Below are 21,168 nucleotides of genomic sequence, written 5' to 3'. Positions count from 1 at the left end.
TTAGACAGTTTAGGAGAGTGGTCCAGGAAATGTCTGATGAAATTCAACATAAGCAAATGCGAGGTCTTGCCCTTTGGAAAAAAGAATATTTTCAAAAAGATGAGAAAATTCGTAAAGCCAAAGTACCAAGGGATCAGGAGTGCTCGTCCAAGATTCTCTAAAGGTCAACTTGCAGGTTGAGTCTGTGATTAAGAAAGTGAATGTAATGTTGTCATTTATCTCAAGAGGGTGGAATATAAAAGCAGCGACGTGCTTCTAAGACTTTATATACCTCTATTAGGCCACATTTAGAATACCGTGTCCCTGGAATGGTAGGCCTAACATGCGATGAACAGCTGAGGATCCTGAGATTGTATTCATTAGAATTTAGAAGGTTGAGGGGAGATCTAATAGAAACTTACAAGATAATGCATGGCTTAGAAAGGGTGAACGCTGGGAATTTGTTTCCGTTAGGCAGGGAGACTAGGACCCATGGGCATAGCCTTAGAATTAGAGAGGGTCAATTTAGAACAGAAATGAGGAGACACTTCTTCAGCCAGAGAGTGGTGGGCCTCTGGAATTCATTACCACGGAGCACAGTGGAGGCGGGGACATTAAATATCTTCAAGGCAGAGATTGATAAATTCTTGATCTCACAAGGAATTAAGGGCTACGGGGAGAGTGCGGGTAAGTGGAGTTGAAATGCCCATCAGCCATGATTAAATGGCGGAGTGGACTCGATGGGCTGAATGGCTTTACTTCCACTCCTGTGTCTTATGGTCTTATCTCCTCGAAACCTGTAATTTTCTACAGTACTAGACTGAGTAAAGGCAGGAAGAAAGGATGTTTCTGATGACTGAGGAGTCTAGAGAACAAGGAGTCACAGTTAGAGATATGGGGTAGGCCATTTACGACTGAGATGAGAAGACGTTTCTTCACCCAGAGAATGGTGAGCCTGTGGAATTCTCTCCCACAAAAGCAGCTGAGACCAAAATATTTAATAGTTCTTAGGGCTAAAGGGATCAAAGCGTCCGGGGAGAAAGTGAAATCAGAGTACTGAGTTAGTGATCATTTATGGTCCTACTGAATGGTGGTAAAAGGACTGCAGATGCTGGAAACCAGAGTCTAGATTAGAGTGGTGCTGGTAAAGCACAGCAGGTCAGGCAGCATTCGAGGAGCAGGAAAATTGACATTTCGGGCAAAAGCCCTTCATCAGGAATATTCCTGATGAAGGGCTTTTGCCCGAAACGTCGATTTTTCTGCTACACGGATGCTGCCTGACCTGCTGTGCTTTTCCAGCACCACTCTACTGAATAGTGGAGCAAGTTGGCGAAATGCCTTATCCTGTTTGTATTTTCTATGATCGTATGAAATGGTTCTTGAAAGAACCTGGGTAATTTCCCTCTCTCCGTGATTTGTTGAAATTATATTTCACTTTTAGCAGGTCATAGAAAAATAGAAGTTCGGAACAGGAGTAGGCCATTCATTCCCTTGAGCCTGCTATGCATTCATTATGACCATGGCTGACTATCAAACTCCATACTCTAATCCCACCCTCCCCCACATATCCCCGATCCCTTTAGCCACAAGAGCTACATCTACCTCCTTCTTGAAACCACATTATGTTGTGGCCTCAACCACTTTCTGTGGTAGCGAGTTCTACAGGTTCAACACTCTCTGGGTGAAGAACGTTTTCCTTATGTTATCCTTAAACTATGACCTGGACTCCCCCACCATTGTTCCTGCACCTTACAGTAGAGTGCTGTAAGAAATTTACAGGTTTCTATGAGATTCCCCCTAAACTCCAGTGAATACAATCTTAACTGACCAATCTCTCCTCATACATCAGTCTTGCCATCCCAAGAATCCTCTTGATGAATCTTCACAGCACTCCCTCCATAGCAAGAACATCCTTCCTCAGATAAAGAGGCCAAAACGGCAAATAATGTCCAAGTCAAGCTCATCACCAAGCCTGCAAGTTATTGCCCATCCTTTGGGCAACTTGCAATGCCAAGTCAGACACTTTCATAATCAGCCATATAACAAAGGCCACATTTGGGAAGGTGACAAGACCTCTGCCCCAAAGGATTAGTGAATCTGTGTGGCTGTCATAACAATATGAATGTTTTTCTTGTGCCATCTCAAAACTTGCTCAATTTATTTAATGAATTTCCAGAACTGGCCACCTGGGGTTCAAGCTCAGGAGTTTGAGCTTCTACTGTGGTTCTACAGACGCACACTTACTGATCTGGAATGTGTACCATGGGTTGTCTGGATGTCAGCCCTAACATTGATGGGAGATTAATGGAATTCCTTGAAGAAAAGGAATTAGGCATTCTCAGATGTTTACTCCAACTGATACCCATCAATGTTACAACAGAGACTGAGGCAGCTCCCTTGCAAGTCACAGTCATTGTCTTCAGGAAAGGCAGAGAAGAAAGAAGGAGTTCAATACCATGAAAATTGCCCATTCCTTGCAACCTTAAATGATTGACTCTCGTGTGATGAGTAATGAATCATTTGGATTGATAAGTTATTGTAAATTCAACCAGCCTTGGTCAGTTGGTCTGATGAGAAAATTGAATTAGGATGAAATGAGCAAAAATTAACCTTATAATATTTATTATCTCATAATCAGAAGTGTTCTAAAGCATTAGATGGGTAGCTGATCCAGACAAGTTAGAACACTCAGAACTTTTGTTTGTTCATTAGTGCTGCGTAAGCTGATTATTACTGGACAATTGTAATTGCTCTCAATGTCTTAAGCCATGAAAAGAGCAAATCAACCACACATCTTTGGATCCTGTTCTGGCTGCAGCCCCTTTGTGCCCCACACACAGATCTCAATCTCATTAATCTATTGTTTAAGCACAAGTTCATCGAATGATCAAAACACAATGATCTGCATCTCGATCACTGTGCTTTAGCTGCTGATATTGTCCCACACAGCTACCCGTTCTCATTGTCTTTTGACCATATTTCTGAAAGGCCTGTTCCCCTATCCCTGCAGATTCAGGACATCTCTACTCCTCTTTCTCCCTTTTCCAACAAAGTCTTAAATACCCATGTTCAAAAGTTTTGCAACCTCGTCTCTTCCATGTTCTGCATTTCTCATCTCAAATCAGACTCTCTTCAGCCATGACCTCAGCCATAATAAACACTCTATTTAAGAAGTGAAGGTCAACTTTCTACCATACCACCAAGTTAAATGATTGGTCTAGCATTGAACTGCACTGGTCTATCTGTTGTCAGCAATTAGACCACACTTGCAATGCTGGATAATTTTGTACTGTTTCATCTTTCTGACATGGTCCAAAGAAATGACAGAATGAGCCAAAAGTTACATTTAAGGAAGGAAAGAAAATCAAAGAAGTTATTTAAGTCCAAAGTCTCTTAAAAAATATACAAGCGTTGAAACATATTGCCAGTTTTCTAGCTTCAGTGGCCTGAATGGTGTACTTTTCTCCCTACATTGAGAGATGCTGGCATTGTGAATGTTCCTCCTACCCCCATCGATTTAGTGACCTCAATAACTATTCCGTTCCTACTACCAGTAACCTTCATCTCTTAAATAGAGTGTCTATTATGGCTGATGTCATGGCTGAAGAGAGTCTGATATCAATGGACACCAACATTACAGCCAGACCTGGAAATCAGTCGGAAGTGATTCAACATCACTTGAAACACATTTCAAAGTCCCCAAAGAAGAAAAATAAAAATCACTGATATTGAAATAGATAAGGTTACTTTGTATCCTGCAACATTCTAAAACTCTTTTATTCTTAAATGGAAAGTACCAAGATACCATTTCAGGATTTGTTTCCTTTGTTGTTCATGTTTCTCCAAGAGTATAGGTCAGTCCAATGCACTGCAATTATCTGGGGCTAATTGAAACAATTACAGATGGCCTTCAGAATGTATTGCCTTTCTCAGGACCAATATATTTATATCACAAAAAGAGTAAAAACTTGCTATAGTAGCAATACACTCTACCTCAAGGATAGTAAGAAAATCATAAGGCAAACCAACTGCCATCAGGTAATCTCATTATCTGGGTCATTAATACTGCTTACTCTTACTATTTTTATTAGCCATGATAATTTTTTAAAATCTAAATTTATCATCTTATCTTCACATCCCTCAATATCTTGGCATCTCAACAAAGTGTCTGCAGTTTAACAAGCATTCCATAACTCAGAACATCCACTGTCCCTTCTGAAGCAGGAATATCACAGATGGAAACAGCCTCAAGATATTTAGGTACAATAGTATCGTTAATTGTCCAGATCATTTCTGTGGTTTTCAGTGGAAGAAGTCTTCATGGATAGTCAGAAAAGAAGTTATGTTAAAAATTTCTAGTTTGGTATTTCCATATATTCTGTCTTATTAAAGTCCGATAAACTAAAATATAAAATGTTAGGTGAAATTGCAGCAGCATTATGTAAAATAATGGCAAGGCTGATGGTTTAACCCTTTCCATCATAAATACATTTCCAAGGACATAAGGTGTGGCGAATGACAGTGAAGTGACTGAAAAGGTCTGGACATCAAATCACAACTCTACCCGATTTGTACCTCTAACGCTATTAAATAAATTGCAAATTAATGTACAAGTTAAAATCAAAAGGACTGGAACATACCAATCAGTGACACTCCATCGTGTTCTGATGAAGCCTTTTCTGGACCACTTACACTATTAATAAAAGAAAAGGAAGATGTCAATTTTACATTGTAAGCAGGAAGAAAGTACAATCTTCACAATGTGGCAACAGAGTCTGAACATCAGACAAGAGCTTGTTTCTCTTCCTAAACAAATTCTGAACTATCAGATATTGTACACGTCATTTATAACACAAGCATAGTGGAAGACTATCAAAATGCAGCAGAAAATTACTGAACCAGAAAAGAAAAGGCATTTGATTTATTTGTTTGGCAATAATTTATCTTTGGTTATAAATCACTGTAATCACACTCAGTTCATTCCACTAGATGGAAGGAAAGTAACAGCTTGGCAAAGAAATTAATCACCCCTTGCTCACTACACTTAAGAGAAGATGCAACTGCAACATACCTCAATACAAACGTTCACACAAAACTGACAAGGAGAATGGGAGACTTATATTGTACTGTCAGAATATTGTGCATTACTCCAAAGCTCTGCAGGATCGAATTTTAGCATAACCATGAAATTCAACAAGCCACTTGTCACCTGTCTTGTAGCCGTTAGCAGTTAAAGGTCAACATTCAAACTATTTACAAGCGCCATTGCTTTATTTGAGAAAAACAGAAATGACAGATGAGAGGCCTGAAATGTTTTATCAACCAGCAGAAAGGATGAGGAGCAAATCTGAACAGTGACGGGCATTTAATTCCATCAGTTGGGTGGTGCAAACATTTTCCTTTTGTAAACTTTCATTTTCAGCCTACCAACTTGTTAACTTCTGGTTTCACAAATGGATTGAGACTAGACACTAATACTGTACTTAAGTGACTCATGTGTATATGTCGCTAAAATATAGCTACCATAGTGAAACTACATCAACCTTAGTAGCTCAAAAGATTAGTCAACTGACTGACCAGTATATCACATCACGGCAATGCTTGATATGTACTAGTATTCCTATGAACCACAGCATGAACTGTATTGCTGAGCAGTGGTGCTTGGCAAACACTGACACTTTCAACAATTGATTAAAAAGCTGCTGAACCTCCCACGCTGATGAGCTGGTGAGAATGTTAGTGCTTTATAAAGAATATGAGTGCTTTTATTTTGCTATTGCTCTCAACTTAAAAGCAATACTTTGCATGGAGCACTGTTCAGCTGTTTAGAGTACTGGTGACGAGATAGTAGCATTGCGTTGAGTATTGTTCACACATCATCTTAGGTTCACTCATCTACACTGGTTCCTGATTTTAAAATTGTTCTGAAATACTTCCTAGGCCTCTCAGCTCCCTATTTCTGTGACTGCTTCCAGGTCCACAACCCTCCTCGGGATCTGTACAGCTCTAATTCTGACCTCTCAAGCATCACTAATTTCATTTGTCTCAACATTTGAGGCTGTACTTGGGATTCCTTCCCTTAACTTCTCCACGTCTCTACCTCTTTTCCCTTCTTTAAGATGTTCTTTAAAATCACCTTTGACCAAACTTTAGATGATCTGCTCTCATAACTCACCATGTGACTCATTATTATCTTTTCTTTAATAACAGTGAGGTGCCTTGGTATGTTTTAGTATGTTAAAGGCACTCTATATCTGTTATTGTTATTGTTGTACGCTTCATGCTCTGCTGCTGGTCAACTTCTCAAATGTTCTTCTCGAAGCCTCCATCCTCCATTGACTAGAGTACAATGAGGGCCACGACTCACATCCTCAACCACAATAAACCCTGCCTTCTCATGTCCTCTATGCTTACTGTCATAGACTCATGCAGCACAGAGTGTCGCCTTATCTACAATAATCCCGCCTTCCAGCACTTGGCCCATAGCCTTGAATGTTATGACATTTTAAGTCCTCATCCATGTACCTTTTAAGGATTATGAGATCTCCTGCCTCTATTGCCCTAACAGACTATGCCTTTCAGATTCTCACCACATACTGGGTGAAAACATTTTGCTCAAATCTCCTGCAAACTTCCTGCCTTTCACCTTTAAAAACTGCCTCATCATTGAACCTTCAACTAAGGGGAACACTACTGCATTTTATTTCAGATGAGGAACCAAATGAAGGAACAGTTTTGTTAAGTTATATGTATAACAGATGGTTATTTTTCAATGTGACTTCACAGTTATTCAAATTCATGCAGTCTCAGTAAGCATTCTCCTGGTTGCAATAACTCCACAGAGGCCACTATCCCATCACAAGTCACCCTTTATTTATGCATGAACAGTCCTTGACTATAGCACTAGCTCATACTGTGTACTAACTACAAGGTGTACTGCAGAAATTCAGCAAGGGTCCTCACACAGCACCTTCCAAACCCATGACCATTTCCATCTAGAAGGACAAAGATATATGAGAACACCACCACTTTCAAGTTCTCCTCCAAAGCACGAACCATCCTGACTTATAGAGTCATAGAGATGTACAGCATGGAAACAGATCCTTCGGTCCAACCCTTCCATGCTGACCAGATATCCCAACCCAATCTAGTCCCACCTGCCAGCACCCGGCCCATATCCCTCCACACCTTTCCTATTCATAACCCATCCAAATGCCTTTTAAATGTAGCAATTGTACTAGCCTCTACCACTTCCTCTGGCAGCTCATTCCATACACATACCATCCTCTGTGTGAAAACGTTGCCCCATAGATCTCTTTTATATCTTTCCCCTCTCACCCTAAACCTATGCCCTCTAGTTCTGGACTTCCTGATCTCACTGAAAAGACTTTGTCTATTTATCCTATCCATGCCCCTCATGATTTTGTAAACCTCTATAAGGTCACCCCTCAACCTCTGACGCTCCAGGGAAAACAGCCCCAGCTTGTTCAGCCTCTCCCTATAGCTCAAATCCTCTAACCCTGGCAAAACCCTTGTAAATCTTTTCTGAAGCCTTTTAAGTTTCGCAACATCATTCTGTTAAGAAGGAGACCAGAATTGCACGCAATATTCTATCGGTGGCCTAAACAATGTCCTGTACAGCTGCAACATGACGTCCCAACCCCTGTACTCAATACTCTGATCAATACAGGGAAGCATACCAAATGCCTTCTTCACTATCCTATCTAGCTGCGACTCTGCTTTCAAGGAATTATGAATCTTCACTCCAAGGTCTTTGTTCAACAACACTCCCCAGAACCTTACCATTAAGTGTATAAGTCCTGATAAGATTTGCTTTCCCAAACTGCAGCACCTCACATTTATCTGAATTAAACTCCACCTGCCACTTCTCAGCCCATTGGCCCATCTGGTCAAGATCCTGTTATAATCTGAGGTAACCTTCTTCGCTGTCCACTACACCTCCAATTTTGGTGTCATCTGCAAACTTACTGACTGTACCTCTTATGCTCGCATCCAAATAATTTATGTAAATGACAAAAAGTAGTGGACCCAGCACCATTTCTTGTGGCACTCCACTGGTCACAGGCCTCCAGTCTGAAAAACAACCCTCCACCACCACCCTCTGTCTTCTACTTTTGATCCAGTTCTGTATCTAAATGGCTAGTTCTTCCTGTATTCCGTGAGATCTAACCTTGCTAACCAGTCTCCCATTGGGAACCTTGTCGAACGCCTTACTGAAGTCCATATAGAACACATGTATATTGTTGTTCTTTCACTGTCACTGGTTCAAAATCAAGGAATTCCCTCTCTAATGGCATTGTAGGTCAACCCACAGCCCATTAAAAAGTGTGGCACTGGAAAAGCACAGCCGGTCAGGCAGCATCCGAGGAGCAGGAGAGTCAATGTTTCGGGCATAAGCCCTTCCTCAGATGCTGTCTGACCTGCTGTGCTTTTCCGGTGCCACACTTTTTGCCTCTGATCTCCAGCATCTGCAGTCCTCACTTTCTCCAACCCACAGCTAGTGGGCTGAAACGGTTCAAGAAGGCAGTTCACCATCACCTTTTCAAGGGCAACCAGGGACAGGCAATAAATGCTGGCTAACCAGCAACACAAATGAATTAATTTATAAAAAACTGAGTCAAGCACCATAGTGTCAGTAACTCTAATGCTCACCCCTTTTCATCTGTCCCTGATTGGACCAGATTAACAACCCCAAATCAGAGAATTCATATTCTATGAGATCCAGCTGGCTGACCTCATTACACGGGTGGCACGGTGGCTCAGTGGTTAGCACTGCTGCCTCACAGCACCTGGGTCCCAGGTTCGATTCCCACCTTGGGTGACCGTCTGTGTGGAGTTTGCATGTTCTCCCTGTGTCTGTGTGGGTTTCCTCCAGGTGTTCCTGTTTCCTCCCACAGTCCAAAGATGTGCAGGTTAGGTGAATTGGCCATGCTAAATTTCCCATAGTGTTGGATACATTAGTCAGAGGGAAATGGGTCTGTGTGAGTTACTCTTCGGAGGGTCAGTGTGGACTGGTTGGGCTGAAGGGTTTGTTTCCACACTATAGGGAATCTAATCTAAACTAATTACTATATTGGTGTAACTCTGAGGGAGAGTTCAGAATTCCCTCTACGAAGGCTCCACTACAAAGCTGAAATAGGACGGTGTTGCTGTCACTCGGCCCCGCTGTTATTCTTGTTCTCTCCTGGTGGACAGCGTAATCCCACCCCTGGAGGGGCCAACAAGGAGAAATAGTTCAGCACAGCCAACAACTCCCTGACAGTTCAGAAATCTACCTCCTCTTTAAATTTTTCCACTGATTTATCCTCCATAACCCTCTGGGGTAGATTACTCCAGACAATCACTACCTTCTGCTTTTCACACAGAACACCCTGAGGTTTCTGTGACACACATTTTTGAATTCTCCTTCTATTTAAATAACACTCTGTCTTTTGATTCCACCAACCAAAATCATGACCTTTCATTTTTCTCCATTGAACTCCATCCGTCAGGTTTTTTTTGCCCACTCACTCAGCCTATTTATTTCTCCTTGCAGATATTTTACATCCTTATCACAACAGACCCTCCCAATTATTTTTGTATCATCAGCAAATTTGGATTTGTTATACTCTGCTCCCTCTTCCAAGTCATTAATATCGAGAGAAAGAAATTGAAACCCCATGACTGGTCCTTGTGGCAGTCCACTAGTTGCATCCTTCCTACCTAAAAAAACCCATCGTTCCTAACTCTGTCTTCTTTGTGTTAACCAATCCTCATGTATGCAATACACTGCCCTCAATACTCCCATCTTATGCACTAATCTTTTAAATAGCACCTTACCAAATGTCTACTGAAAATCTAAATGCACTACATCAACAGGTTGCCCTTTATTAATTCTGCTTGGAAATTTATCAGATGTGATTTCCCTTTCACAAAACCTTTACTTGCATTACACTTTCCAAATCCCCTGCTATTCCTTCCCTGATATGGACTGTAGCATTTTCCCAATGACAGATGTTAGACCAACTCACCTACAGTATCTGCTTCTTCTTGACTCTTGACATCATATTACTAGTTTATTTCAATCTGCTGGAACCCTCCTGGAATCCAGTGAAATCTGGAATATTTTATTCAATGCCTCCACAATCTCTGTAGCCACCTGTTTTAAAACTCTTGAGTGCAGAGTATAAGATTCTGGTGATTTGTTTGTCTCTAGTCCCATTAATTTGTCAAATACATTTCTGTCACAAGATCATTCCTCCATTTAACACCTTGCTCATCTGATATCTTTGGGATGTTTATACTGTTTTTCACCGCAATGACTAATTAAAAATATTTGTTTAAACTGTCTGCTATTTTCCTGTTCCCTGTCATCAGTTCTCCATTTGCATCTTCAAGAGACCCACACTTATTTTAGCTATTCTCTTTTTATAACAAAAACAGAAACTGCTGGAAAAACTCAAATGTGGCAGCATCTGTGGAGGGAACGTAGAGGTAACATTTTGAGTTCAGTGACCCTTCTTTCTTTTTATATACCCACAGAAGGTCTTGTTGTTTGTTCTTATATTTCTTGCCAATTTACTTTCATAATCAATTTTCTCTCTTTTTCTTAGCTTTCAATTCATCTGCTGATTCCAAAAAAAACCCCCAATTGTCTGGCCTACCATTAGTTTTTTTACCACTTTGTATGCCTTACATATTGACTGAATACTCTCCTTTACTGCCTTTGTTAATCATCATGGATAATTCATCCTGCCACTGGGTCCCTCTTCTTCATCAGAATAATTTTTGGCTGATCATTATGAAATATCTCCTTAAATGCCTGCTGCTCATTCATTGACTTATCCCTTAATCTATTTTCCAAACCTTCAGAGATAATTCTTTCTTCCTGTCTGTCACTGCCATTACTTACATGTAGGACACTAGTTTCAGACTTGCTCCCGCCAACTGAATTTGAAACTTTACTGCGTTGTGATCACTAACCCACCCCCCTCCCAAACCAGATGATGTTTAACTTTGAGACCCCTTTTTAATCGTACTTCATTACAAAATCTAAAATATCTTGTTCCCAGATAGATCCTGCAACATACTGCTCTAACCAGCCATCACTGATGCTGTCAACAAATTAATCTTCCATGTCACCATTATCCTTCTGCTTTGTCCAGTTGAAATTAGTTTTTACATCACCCATGACAACAGTAGTGTCTTCTTAAGTCCTTTGTTGTTTTTCCATATAGAAGTTTCCCTCTGAGGGCCTATCGATGACTCCCACTTGTGACTCACACTGATTCTACATCTTGATCTATTGCAAATATGTCACTATTCACCAGCAGACCGATACTATCCTTTATTAACAAAACTACCCCACCTCTATTTCCGTTTTCCCTGTTCATCTGGAACATCAACTGAACCTTGATTAAGTGTTCCCAATTGTAGTCACCCTGCAATCATATCTCTATGACAGCTAATAGGTTATATTCTTTTATTTCTGCTTGTTCTGTCAACTTGTTTACCTTGTTACAAATGTTGCATGCATTCAGATACAGAGGCTTAAGCTTTGACTTTTTACTGTTATAATTCTTCCTGGTTCTGTATTTATGCTGCACTGTCCCACTTCAATTATAGATTGCTTTTTCACTGCTCTGCACCTTGCTCTTTAGTTCCTTTTGGAAGTTTTTAAACCTCCCTTCAATTGAACCCCCTCCCCCCAATAATTAGTTTAAAGCTACAACCCTGGTCAAGCAATTTGCCAGGATACTGCTCCCAGCATAGTTCAAATGAAGCCCATTCCAACAGAACAGCTCCTTTTTTCCCCAGTACTGGTGCCAGTTCCCCATGAATCAGAACCCATTTTTCCCACATCAATCTTTGAGTTTATCTCTCTAATCTTATTTACTCTACACCAATTTGCATATGGCTCATTATTACATTTGTGGATCTGCTTTTCAATTTAACCGCAAAACATTCATAATTCTTCCACAGACCTTCTCTGATAGTCCTGCCTATGTTTTTGATACTGATGTGGGCCATAGCCACTGAACCCTTCCCTTTCCACTCCAAGTTCCTCTCAACAGAAAAGATGCCGTAAACCATGGAACCAGATAGGCAATATAACCTTTACGGCTCTGTTTCTAATTCCCTAACAATGTTATGCCCCCAGTTGGATGGCATTCTTGACCACACTGTTGTGGTCAGTTCACTCACCTTCCCTGAAATCTATGCCCTTGTCTGCACCGATAGCGAAAACGTCATGCCTATTAGTAGGTGATGGCAATGGCCCAGGCTCCTCCAAAGCTAAATTTTGGTTGCCCAAAATCTGCCTCACTGGCAGCCACACCCTCCTGTCACTGACCACAGACCAATTTAATGTAATTAATCTAAGGCGTTTGTCTATCTCCTGAAACACAGTGTCCAGGTAGCTCTCCTCCTCCCTGATGTGTGGCAGTGCCTGCAGCTTGTCAACTCTGAGCCAAAGTTCCTCGAGCAGCCAACACATTGCAGTAGATGCGACCATCTTGGATCACACTGATATCTAACGGAAAGTGGCCATTTAATGGCTTGGTAAAGGCCTCAACTCATCATTTCCTCAATTACCTGCCTTCCCACTGGGTGAGAACTGTCTGGGTGATCTGCCTGACTAGTTTGAGAAGCAGGGGAGTGCAAATCAGAGGCACGGATGACAGTCAGCAGATTTCTTCAGATTAGATTAGATTCCCTACAGCGTGGAAACAGGCCCTTCAGCCCAACAAGTCCACACCGACTCTCCGAAGAGTAACCCACCCAGTCCCATTTACCCCTAACTAACGCACCTAACACTATGGGCAATTTAGCATGGCCAATTCACCTAACCTGCACATCTTTGGACTGTGGGAGGAAACCGGAGCACCCGGAGGAAACCCACGCAGACACGGGGAGAATGTGCAAACTTCACACAGTCACCTGAGGCTGGAATCGAACCTGGAACCCTGATGCTGTGAGGCAGCAGTGCTAACCACTGAGCCATCATGCCACTCTAGGGTAGGCTTTGAAAGTCACTCCTCCTTGCCCTTCCCTTTGACTCCCCTAAGACCTCTCACATACAACCCTAACCAGTGACAACAAGATGAATATAGCTTCTTGTCTCCCCTCCACACTAAGACTCAACCGACAGCCCTTATGAAGCAGAGGCTGCTGATCTCTGGTGATCATGCTGAGTGTCAAAGTCCTGAGAGGATGACAATCACATTTGCATGGTCTATCAGCTCTTACTTTGCCTGGGGAAGGTGAACTGCTAGTTGCCACCTAATACACTTACCCCTCACTTGGGGAAAAAAGAGAAAATTGAGCCATTGCTCCTGACTGGTTTTAGAACAGTTCATTTAAAGTTGGAGCCCACTGTTGGCAAATGAAATATAAAATACATTTCTACACCAAGCTTTCAAGTTTCCTGAAGAAATGAGTCAGACACAAGATAAAGCTGGTCATGATTAAAGAAAGGAGAATAATTATAATGCTGTAAAAGTTACTTACATAATGAGAGTTTAGCATTTAGATTGCAACCATTTATTGAGTGCCTTTCAAGGCAGGATATTATTAAATTGGACAGGGTTCAGAAAAGACTGAGAAGGATTTAGCTGGGACTACAGGGTTTGAGTAATAAAGAGTGGCTGGATAGGCTGGGAGTTTTTTCACTGGAGTGTAGGGGATTGAGGGGTGACCTTATACAGGTTTATGTAATTATGAGGGGGTAAAGATAAGGTGACTAGCAAAGTATTTTTCCAAGCATAGGAGAGTCCAAAACTATGGGATATTAAAAGTTTTTGTGAAGGCCTGTGGCTCGGGAGCTGGTTGGATTTGTTGTTGGTCTGTTTGTCAAGCTGGTAGGCTTATTGGCAGGTATTTTGTCCCCTTTCCAGGTGACATCACCAATGCTGTATTGCCTCCTGTGAAGTGCTGCTGTACTCTTCCCCTTTGAATTGACGTGGCTCTGTTTGAGCTGTTTCCAGTTGGTACTGGTTCCATTGCAGCAGTTTATATATCAGGTCCAGATCAGTGTATTTGTTGATGAACCATGCTTGCAGGAATTCTCTTGCTGTTCTTTGTTTGGCCTGTCCTAGTATTGCTGTGTTGTCCCAGTCAAACTTTTGGTTCTTGTTGTCCATGTGTATGGATACCAGAGAAAGTTGATCATGTCACTTGGGTTGCTAGTTGGTGTTCATGGATGTGGGTCATACTGGCAAACAGCTAGTGACCCTATCAATTCAAAGGGGATCACTACAGCAGTGCTTCACATGAGGCAACACAGCACTGATGTCACCTAGAAAGGGGACAAAACATCTAGTAACAAACTGAGCAGCTTTGTGAACAGATCAACAACAAATCCAACTAAGGGCATATTTTTAAGGTCAGAGGAGAATGATGTAAATCTGACCAGAGGGTGGTTGGTATGTGGAATGAACTGCCAAAGGAAGTGGTAGACAGAGGTACTTTTACAACATTTAAAAGACATTTGGACAGTTACATGAATAGGAAAGGTTTTGAGGGATATGGGCCAAACACAGGAAAGTGGTACTAATTTAGTTTGGGAAATTTGGTTGTTATGGCTCTGTTTGCATTGACTCTATGAGTAAGAACTGACATGTGTTGCTGGAAAAGCGCAGCAGATCAGGCAGCATTCAAGGAGCAGGAGAATCGATGCTTTGGGCATGAGCCCTTCTTCAGGAACCCATTCCTGAAGAAGGGCTCATGCCGAAACGTTGATAGATTCTTGAAGAAGGGTTATTGCCCGAAACGTTGATTCTCCTGCTCCTTGAATGCTGCCTGACCTGCTGCGCTTTTCCAGCAACACATTTTCAGCTATGATCTCCAGCATCTGCAGTCCTCACTTTCTTCTATGAGTAAGAAACCTTGTGTATACACATATAACGATTGTGTTTTAATATGTGCAGATTTTCATTGATTGTACCTGAATAACATCATTTATTGTTCACAGTCTGCTTTCATAAGTAAAGTTTTACTCAACACTTTAAACCGAAAGTGAAGTCTCACATTAGAATGACTCCAGATTATTACAGCACCATGGCTACAATGAGCACTGTCAACAGAATGGACGATGACAACTCACCAAGACACCCCCATCAACTGCACCTCCCAAACCCAACAAAGACAGCAACGTCTGATAATATGATTACCTTTAAGTTCTGCTCCAAGAACTAATATAAAATATAATATATTGGCATTTCTTCATTGCGTTGAATAAAAATGTTAACACCCTTTCTGACAGCGTTATGGGAGCATTTTGACACATAGAAGAGCACCACAACTTGCTCATGGGCACTTAGGGAAGGGAAATAAATGCTAGTCAACGTAGCTGCCCACATCAAGATAATTAATAAATAAAATTCTTAACAGATGGGACATACCACAGTTGACACTTTACCCTTAATGAGGAGAAGCACCGGAAACAACCGTAGGCCAGGGAATGAAGGTTGGTAGCCCAGTTCATAACTAGGTAGCATTTCTCTGCTCATTATTCATATCTCCTAACTTTCTCCTTCCTCTACTCCCCTAAACATAAATATAGCAGCATTTCACTCTCATGTGACATGTCACATAATGCAATGTTTCAAAACTGAACTGCATGAGTTGTAAAATAATTGTAAAGGAAGTCTTTCTGTCTCCTTGTGAAAAATGAAAATAGTAATAGAGCACAATGGACATTCTCACTCGATCACTCCTCAGATGTTCTTCAGCTGCTGAAACCAAGGATTTGGAGCCCAGACAGCCTGCCTACAAAGATGTACTAACAGTTCAACAGCAGAATTTCATTATTCCACTTGAATGCATGAAGCAGCCTGTGCAGGTTGGATCCTTTAATGGAATAATTTACACCAGAATCCATGCTGTCCAACAGGAGAGGATGCGGCAGCTGCACAGAGCCCTCTGCAGTGAAGATTCAAGTTCAAGCATTGATACAACCACAGCTAAGGCACTGCAGAAAACAACAAACCTATCATTGTGTACCTTCTTTGAAAGCTTCATGTTCATGGATCAGATTGAAGCAACCGTTAAAGAACGGATCCAACAACTTCATTACAGACCAACGATCTATTACACACAAATCTGCAGTAATACTACAAGTTTGGTCAGTGGTTGGAGAAAGGCAGGATGAATATCATATCTCTTAGATTAACTTTAGGGTGTAGGTTTGCTCGCTGAGCTGTAGGTTTGATATCCAGACGTTTCATTACCTGGCTAGGTAACATCATCAGTGGCGACCTCCAAGTGAAGCGAAGCTGTTGTCTCCTGCTTTCTATTTATATCTTTCTCCTGGATGGGGTTCCTGGGGTTTGTGGTGATGCCATTTCCTGTTCGTTTTTTGAGGGGTTGATAGATGGCATCTAGATCTATGTGTTTGTTTATGGTGTTGTGGTTGGAGTGCCAGGCCTCTAGGAATTCTCTGGCATGTCTTTGCTTAGCCTGTCCCAGGATGGATGTGTTGTCCCAGTACAAAGTTTAACCTCAACATTGGTTTATGTCCTAGCAATTCTGTTTCTATGAGGCTGGTCAAATTTGTTAGGGGAAAGATTATGTAGCAGGAAGAGGTCTCAAGTTATGGCTGAGCACTATTCAGTAAGCTTCCTTTGGCAAATATGATAGTTTTGTTGCTGGAAGTAAAGGTTTGCTGAGTAGAACATAGGAACAGGTATAAGAGTGTCAATCCTTTGAGACTTTCTCACAATTTGGTTGGTCTTCATCCTAACTATACCCATTAATACCCTTGCCTAATGAAAATTCATTCACATAGTCTTGAAATGTTTAATTGGCCTTGCCTCAACAGCTTAATGGGGAATGAGTTACAAATTGAATTGTTCTTTGAACTGTTTTTCACTCAGGCAAGTCATGATCATGTTCAACATTTTATTCTGCAGCGTCTACTGTAACTCAACTGTGCCCGCTCTCCTGGGCTGGCTTTAGTACGCTGTCCATGTTGTTTCTTTCACAGGACTCCCTTTGTCATCCTAGCAATGGGCACGACTGCATTCTGGAACTGCTGGGACTACTCTGTCGCTCGTCTCACTCTAGATCAGTAAGGTGCCCCAGCTTATTATCATTGTGGGGCAGCTTTTTTTTCAAAATTGTTCAGCAAAGTAACTTTTCTACTTGGGGGGTGGGTGAAGCTCTCCCCTGTTGTAAGACACATCTGGTATCAAAGATGTGCATCACTCCACTTCATGTATTACATTCCACCAAAGCATAACTGATAATGATAACCACAATGCCAGAAAAAGACACCTTCCAGCTTTTTCAAAATAATAGAAGTAAATATCATTGAGTGACTATACCAGTATAACAGGGCTATTATTTATGTTTTTTACATTAAACAAGAAATAATAAAGTATGTTCTGAAGAAAAATCATACCAGACTCAAAACATTAACTCTGTTTCTCTCTCCACAGATGGTGTCAGACCTGCTGAGTTCCCCTCGGATTTTCTGTGTTTGTTTCAGATTTCCAGCTTCTGCAGTATTTTATTTTTATGTATATCTCGACATATACCCTGCATCCTAATACATTTCTATAACATTTCTAAATTTACATATTTACAGCTGGTCTGAATTCTTTTTCGTAATTTCAGAAGAACATTTTGAGTATTTCTTATTAACCAGGCACTGAATATCATCACATTTCCAGGAATCTTGTGACTTGGAATGCAATAATCAATGATCTTTGAGCACTGTCATGCACTTAGGCACCTTGCCACAAATTAATCTCCATTGGAAATAAATACCTCAGTGTTATCCAGTGGATTACACACAACTGGTTTGTTTAATTATTTCTTGTCAAATCATGCCTTACAGCCGCTATATAAAACATATATTTAACTCTTACAGTAGGACCTATGCAAATGAAAAATACATGAAAATGTTAAGACTTTTGAATTAGTGTCTCATTAATCTTTAGGTAAGCATGAGATGATACAGTGGTTTTAGACATATCACGTGCAAAGTTATATTAAAGTAGGCCTCAGGCTTAAATAAAATCTCTTACTGACCTTTCAAAGAACCTCCATAAACATCACCTACATAAATACATCAGCTACATGGGGTAAAACCTCTATGGAGCATCAACAAGGAGACAAAGGTTACACAGGGCTAATGTCAGAATGCACTGTGAGTAATAACTAATGCTCACAACTTTGATTGATAATGTCCCATGCAATGTCTCAATTCATCTTTTGTATCATTTTGCTGCGGGAAACCATATCAAATTAAACAGCAACACAGCAGGATTGATTCCACTGAACAAAGCAGGCAAGGAAAGAGACACAGGAGGAAGTGTCAATTGCTCTGTCAAGAGTTCATACCTATTATTAACTAACAGCATGAATGTGAAGGGGATTGGGGAGGCGCTGCAAGAGGATACAATGATTTAAATGCGTATTAAAAGGACAAGCCTTAAGTGAGGAATGAGTATAGTTTATACCGCCTCTTTTTTAAAAAAACAAATCACCCAATCCACATAAGCAGGAGAAAAGATTCCAATAAGAATGTTAACTCTTTAAGCAAATCATGTTTCAGTCATGAACATGGCAAACAAAACAGCCTATTAAGGTGAGCTATCAGTGATAACATACCATGGAGGGAAAGAGGAAAGCAGATTTGTTTCCCACAATCCCACAGTGTTGAAGCTATATCTGGTTTAAAAAGAATCTGGAATATTCCTGCACCAGCATTGGCGCAGTGCGGTGGCACTTTATCCACCAAATATTTTCTTTTCCTCAGTGAGAGTGAAGACTGGTTTAGCAACCAGACTGTTGACATTCCTGACAATGTCAAGGTGGTATTGAATGGTACTACTGTCATTGTTAAGGACGAACATTGCAAAGGGAGTTTGATCACATTACACTGGAACTCAGCTTTCTTGGCATTAAGAGAAAGAAATATCAAGTTGACACACAATTGTATGATAGCAAAAAGCTGGCCACAGTGTGGACAATCTGAAGTCATGAACAGAACATGATCAAGGGCTTCAGTGTCGGTTTCTCCTATAAGATGAGATCAATGCATACACATTCCCAATTAAAGTGGTTTGTCAGCAGACAGGAACTTGGGAGAAAGCATCCTCTGCAAGTTTGCACGAAGACAGATGTTACATGGATAGCTTCCTGGGCCTGGAAAGAAAAGTTACTTCTGCAGGGAAATGACATTGAACTGGTGTCCATCTCTGCTGCCCTGATCCAACAATTAAAAACAATGATAACTAAAAGTCCTCAGACATTATTTGTGTGCCTAGGAAGATTGCAGTTGATGATACCATCGCACAAACACAATGGCCAGCAAGTAAAAAGATATAAAGATCTTCATCGGTGCTTGGATATCACCACACGCTTAAAAGAGCTCTGGTCATCCACAATTCATTAAATAACAAGCTGTTATTTCAGCGAGTCAATTATTTTGAATAATAACATTGGATCACAATTTATGGACAGAGAAAAGTATCACTTCACTTCCTTTCTGTGTCCTGTCGAACAGTCATTTAAGTAATGTTGAAAGAACCACACCTGATACTCCAATAAGGGGAAGTTAGAGCCAGAATTGGTCAAGTAGCAATTTGGATTTCTTTTTTCTCTTTTTACATGTCACAAGACCACATGCAGGGGTTATTGTGCTATGTATAGGGACTGATAAATGTTCACTTCCTCAGTGGCAAGACTTATTTTTGAAATGTAACAGTCCCTGTTGTGGGATGACTTTCTGGTGAAGAATGTTATTTAAGACTGCAAAGAGATCTCGATCAATTTGGTCAATGGGCTGACGAGTGACAGATGGAATTTAATTTGGATAAATATGAGACATTGCTTTTTGATAATACAAACAAAGACAGGACTTATACAATTAATGGTAGGGCCCTGGGTAATGTTGTTGAACAGAGTGAACTCGGGTTCAGATACATAATTCACTGAAATTTGTTCCACAAGTAGACAAGGTGGTTAAGAAGACGTCTAGCATGCTTGCATTTATTGCTGAGACTTTTGAGTATAGGAGTTGGAACATCATGTTGAGATTGTACCTGACATTAGTGAGGCCTCTTCTGGAGGACTGTGTGCAGTTCTGGTCACCATGTTATATGAAGGATATTATTAAACTGGAGAGGGTTCAGAAAAGGTTTACTAGGATGTTGCTAGGAATAGATGGTTTGAGATTAAAAAAAAATAGACTGGAAAGGCTGGGAATTTGTTTTACTGGAACTTAGGACGTTGAGGGGTGACCTTATTGTGGGCTATAAAATCATGAGGGGGCAAAAATATGATGAACAACAGGAGTCTTTTCCCTAGGGTGGGGGAGTTCAAAACTTGGCAGCATATTTTAAGGTGAGAGGAGAAAGATTTAATAAGGACATTAGGGGCAACTTTTATGGGTGGTTTGTGTGTAGAATGAGCTGCCAGAGGAAGAGGTAGAAACAGGTACTGTTACAACATTTAAAAGACATTTGGATAAGTTCATGAATGGGAAAGGTTTGGAGGGATATGGGCCAAACACTGGCAGATGGGACTAGTTTACGTTGGGATCATGATCAGCGCGGACTGGGTGGACCAAAGGGTCTGTTGCCATGTTGTATAATTCTATGAATCTGTCTGACAAAAGACACCTGACTACTTGCAAAATAAGATGGGACAGATCCCAAGAAGACCAGTCTGTCCCCTCTCACCCCATGCCTCATCACATTGAAAGTGGCCAATGGCATGTGAATAGTGAATCCAGGATCCGTCTTATTTCCTGACCTTCCATCGACCATATTTATGATGTCAAATGTCAAATTTCCATATCAGTTGCAGGTAAATCCATTAACTATTCATCCATTCACAAAGGGTGCTGTGTCACAAAATGAATCGGGCCAAGACTGGACAGCTCACAGCAAGATTTCAGCAGTCAGAATTCCAGAAATTCACTTTGGTTAAATTATTGAACAGATGCACAGATAACCATGGGGAACAGTATGCTACTATGTGGTATCAAAATACATTTTATATTCAAGGATGATTAATAATTCAATCTGGTGCAGACAGAATAGCCCCAATGCCGTCCTCCTGCACTGTATTCATTCTATGATAATCAGTAAGTCAACCCAACTACACCAGAACTTAACTTTAAGTCCTTTTAATGTAAGCTGGAATAAGAACTCTAAACATCCAATGTTTCACAACAGA

The 21,168-nt window shown here is 40.9% G+C and overlaps 1 protein-coding gene across 3 annotated transcripts in view; it reads right to left on the bottom strand.

Annotated features, from left to right (window-relative positions):
• Positions 1–21,168, bottom strand: part of inpp5a (inositol polyphosphate-5-phosphatase A) — a 528,339-nt gene that overhangs the window by 154,000 nt on the left and 353,171 nt on the right. For all 3 annotated transcript variants that reach the window (XM_043712554.2, XM_043712555.2, XM_087998983.1), the window contains exon 7: positions 4,620–4,672. In XM_043712554.2, coding sequence (XP_043568489.1) covers positions 4,620–4,672 — 53 coding nt within the window. The remainder of the gene's footprint in view (positions 1–4,619; positions 4,673–21,168) is intronic.

Source organism: Chiloscyllium plagiosum, unplaced genomic scaffold (assembly GCF_037043375.1).
Source record: "Chiloscyllium plagiosum isolate Xiang-an unplaced genomic scaffold, Cpla_swu_hap1 HiC_scaffold_22, whole genome shotgun sequence".
In the NCBI taxonomy this organism is placed as follows: Eukaryota; Metazoa; Chordata; class Chondrichthyes; order Orectolobiformes; family Hemiscylliidae; genus Chiloscyllium; species Chiloscyllium plagiosum.
The sequence above is the reverse complement of the archived record's forward strand: the minus strand, read 5'-3'. Positions and strand labels throughout refer to the sequence as shown.